Source organism: Galeopterus variegatus, unplaced genomic scaffold (assembly GCF_000696425.1).
Source record: "Galeopterus variegatus unplaced genomic scaffold, G_variegatus-3.0.2 Scaffold6, whole genome shotgun sequence".
Taxonomy (NCBI): domain Eukaryota; kingdom Metazoa; phylum Chordata; class Mammalia; order Dermoptera; family Cynocephalidae; genus Galeopterus; species Galeopterus variegatus.
Genome location: NW_007726117.1, coordinates 250,376 through 259,377, shown reverse-complemented (window position 1 = coordinate 259,377; position 9,002 = coordinate 250,376). Strand labels below are relative to the sequence as shown.

At 49.9% G+C, this 9,002-nt stretch overlaps 1 protein-coding gene across 4 annotated transcripts in view; it reads left to right on the top strand.

Moving 5' to 3' along the window:
- The window catches only part of TTC39A (tetratricopeptide repeat domain 39A), a 54,902-nt gene that overhangs the window by 10,824 nt on the left and 35,076 nt on the right, over positions 1 to 9,002 (top strand). Inside the window, exons 1-2 of one of the 4 annotated variants that reach the window (XM_008575936.1) lie at positions 171 to 305; positions 7,731 to 7,835. In XM_008575936.1, coding sequence (XP_008574158.1) covers positions 7,771 to 7,835 — 65 coding nt within the window. In that variant the 5' untranslated portion in view covers positions 171 to 305; positions 7,731 to 7,770. Of the gene's footprint in view, positions 1 to 170; positions 306 to 7,386; positions 7,443 to 7,730; positions 7,836 to 9,002 lie in introns of those variants that run through there. The other 3 variants (XM_008576002.1, XM_008575876.1, XM_008575806.1) reach the window with 3 other exon arrangements.

The window sequence follows — 9,002 nt, the reverse complement described above, 5'->3', positions numbered from 1 at the left end:
ACACTGCGGCTTCGGCCCCCCGCCGGGCCGGCGCGGCGCCCCCACCCCCCGCTCCTCTGGGTGTCGCCGCCGGAGCAGGGAAGGGGATCTGCGGAAACTCGCCCGACAGAGGCCCGGGGACCCAGCTGCGTCGGTCACTCCCCCTCGGGATCCCAACTTTCTTCCGCAGCCACGTTCAGAGGCTCCTTCCTCACCTGCCGTGTGGCGTTTGCACCTGTGGGGTGGGCCTTGTTATTATCACCCCTGTTACAGATGAGGAAACTGAGGCACAGCCCTTAAGTGACTTGTCTTCAGTCACCCAGGAGGTAAGAGTTGGGGCTGGGATTTGAACCCAGTTCTGCCTGATGTCAGAGCCTGCACCCGCATCATCTTCAGGGATATTCGGGGGACTTAGAGGGCTAAGGTATGGTCCAGCCAGGCCCATTGGGAACAGCAGAAACCTGGGTGGTAAAAGGTGGGCGCTGTCACTATCAACATGGCACTCCCGCCCAATGCTACCTCCGACCCACTGAGGAATCAATCCTCATTGGGACACCTACACTGCCCCTGTAGCAGCCACAGCTGCTAACTCCTGGCAGACGTTTATAACTCTGCTTTTGTGGGCCCGGGTGTGTTGGGGGAAGCTTCTGGGAGCTGTGACTGCTGGAAGGTTGCTGGGCAGAGATCCAGCCCAGGTGAGCTGGGAGGGGTACCCGCCCTGCCTGGAGCCTCACCACCAGTGACAATATTTGCCAAGGGCCTGAGGCCTGACACATGAACAGGGAGGTGACAAGGCTGGTGCCAGCTGGCAGATAGAAGGGCTATCTATCAGGGGCCTGTGTGTGTGGCCCTGGGCTGAGGACTAGGAAGCCGGGTTGCTGGGAGACACCCTGGCCAGGGAGAAGGTTGCTGGCTGGGTTTGCCTTGATCCTTTGTGTTGTATGACTTTAGTCAAGTCTTTTATCCCCCTCTCAATTTCTGGTCACTCCTTTAGAAAATACAGAGAGGCTGGGCCAGCTGCTGCCTTCCAGCTCTAGGCTGAAGTCTTTGGAAATCTGGAGCTTGGTTAGGTCTCTTCTTGCCCAACCCTGACTGAGCACCACCGCGCTGGGTCCAGAAAAGTGGTTCCCAGGAGAGAAGGCAGGCAGGGAGCAGGGTACTTCTCAAAGACTCCTAGACTCCCAGGCTGAAAGTCACATTCATCCCTCTTCCTTGTACACTCACATTTGTGTCTGAGTCCCTTCTACAACCCCGGGCTTCTCTGACCCTGCTGCGGTCCTCCAGGGCAGCAAGCTTCTAGCACTGGCAGGTCTTCCTTGTAAATGAACCATACCTGTCCCACTGCATACCTGTCCCACTGCATACCTGTGAGGTCCACTCTTGTTTGAGGCCAAACAGGTCCACTGCCCCTGCCCCTGGTCAGTGTCATCCTGGTGGGGTCTGAGCAGAGCAGGGCTGAAGCAGGACCATCCCCACCTTCACCATAGACATTTATTCAGTCATTTAGCAAACACTCAGTGAGGCCTGCTCTGGGCCCAGCCCTGGGCATGATGGTCAGTGGTGAACAAACCAAGGCTTAAATCTCCACCACTTTAGAAATTATGAACTATTGTAAGCCTTCAGAAGAATATAGCAAATAATAAAATGAACTCCCATGCCCTTGCCACCCAGCTTGTTAGATACTAAGATTGTAGACCATTTATTTCATATTCTTCTTTGTGAGAAATAAACCATGGCAGAGACCGTTAAAGACTCTGGAAATCTCTTCCTTCCTTCCCTCTCCAGATGTAATCACCATCCTGAATTTGTTGTTGTTGTTTTTTGGCGGCTGGTGAGTATGGGTATCAGAACCCTTGACCTTGGTGTTATAACACCGCAGTCTAACCAACTGAGCTAACCGGCCAGCCCCATCCTGAATTTTGGTTTGATCATTTCCCTGTCCTGTCTGTTTTTATTCTTTTTCTGAATGTGTATATGTCTAGTAAATATGTAGTTTGTTCTTACTTTAAAGTTTTTGTAAATGGAGTCACACAGCATGTGTCATTCTGCAGCTTGCTTTTTCTCACTCCACATCAGGTCTCTGACATTTATACTTCTTGATCCTGAAGCTCTGGGTCCACTTGCCCTGACGTATGATATACCACCCTGTGCTGAGACCCCCATTTATTTATTTATTCTTCTCAATGGGCGTTAAGTGGGGTCCCAGTGTCTTGCTATTCAAACAGTGAATATGCTTGTATGTTGTTCTTTGCACATATGTGAGTATCTCTTTAGGGTGCCCCCTAGTAGTGGTGCTGCTGGGTCATAGGATATGTGCGCTCAATCTTTTAAAGTTATTTGGTTTCATTAAAAAATCAGTGCTGCTCAATAAAAGAAATGATGGCAATACATAATTCTAGAAAAAATAATAACCACTGACATTTTCTAAGTACTTACTATTGTGCTTTACATGGTCTCAGTCATTCCTAACAACAACCCTAGGAGGTTGATGAGGAAACTGAGGCTCACAGAGGTTAAAGAACTTTCCCAAATTTATCCAGGAAGTAATTGCTGAGCTGCAGCTTGAATCCAGGGATGTCCTCTTTTAAAACACTTGAAGGCCATGCTGCATTAGGTCATGCCACATCACTCTGTGCCATGATACTCGCTTGATGTGCACCTAAAGGGGACTCTTTGGAAGGAGAGTCACAATCATATTTAGAAAGGTCACTTCGGAAGTGGCAGGTTCCCACAGACATGTTACTTCACTCTTTAAGCTAAAGTTCCCCTGATGGTGGAGCAGGGATTAAAAACCAGCTCTGACTCCAGTCTGCTCCCTGAGCGGCTTTGCCCCCCTGCCTCCAGTGCCCCGCATCCCCCTCATCCTGACTGGGGTCAGGGTAGGGTGTTTTCTGTCCCCAGTGGGGACTGAGGGTCTCTCCGCTCCACCCGGCTCTGCCGAAGAGGCACTAAGGTAGCAGTCCAGGCAGATTGCAGGAGGGGGTGGGAAGGAGGGACAGAGTGGGGGTGGCTCCAGCTGTCTGACACCCCATCTGCCCTCCAGCTCTCTTCTTATTGGGGCCTCAACTGTGGGTGGGATCTGAATGGGAGAGCCCCTCACCACTAAGCCAAAGCTCCTGGTGTTGGTCCCCAGCCCTGTTCTATGCTCCATCCAGCCCAGCACTTCCACTGCTGCTCCCTGCCCCTACCTCAGTTTCCCCAAGGCACAGTGGAAAGGCCACCATCATTAGAGGAATATATATCGCCTGGGCCCAGCAAGGTGCCCTGGAGCAGAAAGGCCTTGAAGACATGGGATCAGCCTGTGGAGATGTGGAGGCCTCAGTCACAGCCAGGGGAGGGGAAAGGTTTGGCCTGTGGCTCACACGGAAAGCATTTCTGTCTTCTCTCAGGCTTGGGGACTAGGTTCCAGTTTTTTTTTTTTTTTTTCCTTTTTGTCTTTTTTACTGACCGGTAACGGGATCGCAACCCTCGGCGTTGGGCCCGCACCGGGGACCGGCAACGGGATTGCAACCCTCGGTGTTGCGCCCGCACTGCGCTCAGCCAGTGAGCGGGAACCGGTCTCCACATGGGATCCGAACCCTCGGCGGGAGCGCCGCCGTGCTCCCAAGCGGCGCACTGTAGCAGTGCGCCACTGGGCTGGCCCTAGGTTCCAGTTTTCACTGCCTGCACTCCCTTATCTGTCAAATGCAGATAAGAGCTGCTGGTAGGAGGATTGAGTGAAATAATGCAGTCATCAACTTAGATAACTTGAAACAATAGTCCCTTGGTGGCGATGGGGTGGTTGTTATTGCTATTATTAAGTCAGATGGGCCCAACATTCTAGCCTTCCTGAGCTCTCCAGCCAGCCCCACCTCAGCCCTCCGTTTAGCAGCCCTTCCAGACCACGTGTGCTGCCTAACTGTGGCATCATGCCTTCAGCCCTTCGTGCAGGCTGTCTCCCTTCTTGGACTTTTTTCTCCATCTTGTTTTCAATTCAGGGCCATATTTTCCAAGCAGCTTCCTTGAGTGCCCCAGGCTGGATTAGGCGACTCTTCTGGGCCTCACCAGCCCCCAATGATTACCATTATCACAACCCTGATCACTCTGGCTGTCACTGCTTCTGTCTGCCTCAGTTGTTATGTAGACTGTAAGCACCTCAAGGGCAGGCCCAGGTCTGGGTCCACTCTGTGTCCCACAGCCCAGCCCCAGGCCTGGCCCAGAGCAGGAGATTAGTGGGGTGGTTGTTTGTGGGAGGAAAGGAGGAAGGAAATCAGCCCCAGGGCCTGACCCCCCCCCCCCCCCCCCTATTTTCCAAGCAGCTTCCTTGAGTGCCCCAGGCTGGATTAGGCGACTCTTCTGGGCCTCACCAGCCCCCAATGATTACCATTATCACAACCCTGATCACTCTGGCTGTCACTGCTTCTGTCTGCCTCAGTTGTTATGTAGACTGTAAGCACCTCAAGGGCAGGCCCAGGTCTGGGTCCACTCTGTGTCCCACAGCCCAGCCCCAGGCCTGGCCCAGAGCAGGAGATTAGTGGGGTGGTTGTTTGTGGGAGGAAAGGAGGAAGGAAATCAGCCCCAGGGCCTGACCCCCCCCCCCCACCTCACTCCAGTTAAGCAGAAGAGGTGCGCTGGGGCTGCCAGGGGAGAGAATGTGTACATCTGTGCTGTCTGTCCATCAGTCTTTGCATCTTTCTCTCCATGCAGACCCAGCGGGCAGAGCCTCTTCTTGGTGGGGGTGGAGGTGGTAGAGGTGGGTGGGAGAGTGTGCAGAAATGGGAGGTAGACTTTTGGCTCTGGAATTGTTTAGAGATGAACATAAGCCACCACAATGGACTTGATTCCATGGGCTGAGCTGATGGGCACTGGTACAGGCAGAAACTTGGGTTAGAACCCACACTTGGATATGTGACCTTGCCCATGTCACCTCCCCTCTATGCCTCAGTTTCCTCATCTGCAGTGGGTTGGGGGGTAATAATCCCATTTCACAGGGTATTTTAAGGTTAAACACCCAGGGCAGTAGATGCTGACTGCCTTTTCATTGATTTCACCCAACAGAAATGAATGGTTTGAACCCCAGTCACCAGGTGATGCTCTGGGCACAAAGGAAGATAGATACTGTCCTGGCCTCATGAAGAAAGGGGCGGGGCAGCTGTGGGTGACGACTTTCGTGGCATGGAAAGGAGCTTAGCATTTACCCAGAGAGTAATGAGAAGCCAGTGAAGGATTTTAAGTCCAGGAATGACATGGTCAGATTTGGGTTTTTAAAAGATATCTTCAGCTATTATGAGAAGGAGGTATTAGCGGGAATAAAGCTTCCGACATTCTCCCTCAAAAAAACTACACAGAGGCTGGATGGGTTACAACAAACATCCTTTCATACATTCCTGAGCTCCCACACAAGTCACAAATCCTCTCAAGCCAAGAATGAGGAGGGAGCTCACGTCAGGCTGGTAATGAGATGACGCTGCAGCAACCTTAGGGTATTTACAAATTCCGGAACCTAGAACTTTAGTTTCAACGGCCATTCAGGGCATGGGGAACAAGGTCTTGGGCTGACACGGTTATGTAAAGTGTGAGGAGTTGGAACTTAGCCTCCAACTCCCACATAAACCTGGGATCCTCAAAGGACCACAGCCTCAGTGAATAGATGGACTGGCCAGAAAAAAGATCCACCTACCAGCAAAGGGAGAGAACAGTTCTGGTGGGGAAAAAAGGCTCCCTAGGAAATCATAAATAACTGGTCTGCTGTCACACAAGTTTTGGGTTTGAATGTACACTAACTTTGTGGGCCGGGAAATCATAAACTAAAAACGTACCGTAAGTGGTCTCAGGGTGGAGTGCTCCTGGGAACCCGGCGGAAGTAAATGAAAATCCTTTCTGCAGGAAATGTGTCCTCATCCCAAGGTCCCTTTGGGATCAGTCAAACATGAGTTTGGGATAAAATGATACGAGGAAACAAGCCACTGTGAGCAACGGGCACCAGAAACAACCACAGCAGAATTAGTTTCCCTGAGAGTCTAAAATGCTAGAATTATAAGAAAAAGGGTATAAGTAATTGTGTTTAAAATGTATAAAGAAATTGAAGATCGACTTGAAGCAGTAAGCAGGGAGCAAAATACTGTACAAAATAACCAAACAGGTTTGAAAAAGAAGCAAGTGGAGTTTCTGGAAATGAAAAATGTAATCATTGAAATGAAAAACTCAGTAAAGAGGATAAGTAGCAGATCAGACACGCCTCGAGAGAGAAGTAGTGAAATGAAATATCTAAGGAAATTACTCAGAATCTAATAGAGAGTCAAAAAAATGATAGAGAAGCGAGTTAAGAGACATGAGATACAGAATAAAAAGTTCTGAGAGAAAAGAGAAGGGGTGAGGGGTGGTGGGAGTAGAAGGGGGAATCTTCCAGCAGACCTGGGTACAGGTGACAGTGGCCAGACCAGAGGGACTTGGCACAGAAGGGAGTGGATCGAGGGATGGTTCAGAAGTAGAACTGACATGGTTTAGTGATGGAGCGAAGGACGGGCCAGGGAGAGGGATGAGTCAAGGATGACTCTCAGATTTCTGGCTTGAGAAACTAGGAAGAGGGAGTCACTTATTAAAATGGCAAAGACTAGAGGAAAACAGATTTGGGAAATGAACAAGAGTTCAGTTTTGAGCAAAACACAGATTTCAATTTGCCTGGGAAGATCTGTTGATACATCACAGAGGAGGAGACATTACAGCTGGGCCTCCAGGTATGTGTGGGAGTTTACCTGGGGGAGTAGGGACTTTCTCTTAAATAATTTTGAGAGAACAGGGTTTCCCTTCAGCAAGATCATCAAGCCCCTTTCTGGAAACTTCTTTTGCTCAAAGAGGTGCCTTGAGAAGAAACATTCTCAAGATCAGCAAATAGGCCTTCTTGGATCTCTTAGTTTCATCTCTAATTTTTCAAATGGGAAAGGTGAGGCCAGAAAAGTCAGGGATTGCTGTCCTAGCCTTAGACTCTTCATTGATTCATTCCCCTAACAGATATTTATTAAAAGCCTACTTTGTACCAGACACAAGGTGCTGGGGATGCACTAGTATCCCCCCCTCCCCCTACCCCCACCAAAAAAAAAAGTTCCTACCTCTGGGAGCTTATATTTTAGTGGAGGGAGACAGACAATAAACACAAAAATAAGTAAAGAGTATTATATGTCAGATGGCGATAAGAGCTATAGAGAAACATAAGAATAGGAAAGGGGCCAGGTATACAGGAGGTGCTGTTGAGAAGGTGACACTTGAGTGTGAAAGGCCCTGGGCCACTCTTACAGGTCCACCCCCTCCCCCCCCCCCCCCCCCAGCCCATTGTGACAGTGTCTGGAGTTCTAGAGTGCACCTGGGGGCAGGAGGGGGCCTGGAGAAGGAGGAGGGAGAGAGGAACTCAAGTCGGATTTAGTGGGGGGGCAACAAAGCCCAATGGGTCAGAAGAGCCACAAAGACTCCCGTTACCCTCGTGGAAGGTAAGATAAATTTATTCCTAGGGCTTCTTTGGCGCCCATCCTCAGCCCCTCTCCCACCCCCTCCATCAGATCTCAGACGACACCCCCTTCTGTTCCTCCTCCCACACTTGGGAACACTGAGAGGTGGATCTGAATTGTCCCTGCATCCCAGTACAGAATGGACAACCTGGAGGAGCTCGGGACAGGCATCCAAGGCCGTCCAGGGGGGTCGAGTGGGTCCTGTGCAGCTCTGTTCCAGCCAGGAGGGGGGTGAGGGCTCCAAGGTCAGGACCACGTCTCTCCCTTCAGGACTCCTGTGAGCAGCCTCCATGAGGCCCTGGACCAGTGCATGACTGCCCTGGACCTGTTCCTTACCAACCAGTTCTCAGAAGCACTCAGCTACCTCAAGCCCAGGTGAGGCTGAAGCCTAGGGTGCAAGTGGGGGCGGGTCATGTGGTGTAGGGATGGGGTGTGTTGGGTCATGGGGAACCAGAGGTCTTGTGTGAGAGGAACGCAGTGTAACTGAGCGCCTTCTGCTTTCTGGGTCACCATGACCCCCAAGAAGTCCTGTAAAAATGGCTCAGGCTCCCCATCCCACAGCCAGGCCCTCTCCAAGGTCACTGTGACCTCCTCCGCCTTTGCTTCTTGTGGTCTTAGCACTTTGATTTCTTGTACTTGCTGAAGCCACTTGGAGTTTCCCTCCCTTCAGCTCTGACATAGCCCCTTTGCTTATTTTCCCCCAAAGCACTTGAGTTGCTACTTCACGGAATGTTTTAGGGTGATAATAAGGGCATCCTGTAAAAATGGCTCAGGCTCCCCATCCCACAGCCAGGCCCTCTCCAAGGTCACTGTGACCTCCTCCACCTTTGCTTCTTGTGGTCTTAGCACTTTGATTTCTTGTACTTGCTGAAGCCACTTGGAGTTTCCCTCCCTTCAGCTCTGACATAGCCCCTTTGCTTATTTTCCCCCAAAGCACTTGAGTTGCTACTTCACGGAATGTTTTAGGGTGATAATAAGGGCTCCTCATTTAGCCATTTCCTGTAATGTTTACTGCCTTATTTCTAAATAATATGCTTATGCTGCTTTTTCTTATTGCTTTTTTTCAGTTTTAAAAATTGAAATATAATTTACATACCATAAAATTCACCCATTCACCCTTTTCGCTTTATTACTTTTAAGCAGCATTTACCAGTAGACAAGAATTTACCTTTCTTATACCCCTTCCCCACCTCCCTTTCCTCATCCTCCTCTTATCATTATATCACAATATTTGGCTAAATCAGTAATAAAAGTGTACGTTATTCTTACTTTGTAATTAATGCTCATTGCAGAGACAAGTTGTGTGTTAGATTGTTTCCTTTCTGGAATTAATTTTGTTTTTTTGTTTGCCTAAGGTATTAGTCCATTTCTGTTGCTTGTAATAAAATACCTGGAACTGGAATTTTATAAAGAAAATGAAATGTATTGCTTACAATTTCGGAGGCTGGGAAGTCCACAGTCCAGGGAACACGTAGGGTGAGGGCCTTCACAGCAATGCAGAGGTCTCACATGGTAGAAAATGGCAGAGCAGAGAGAGAGAGA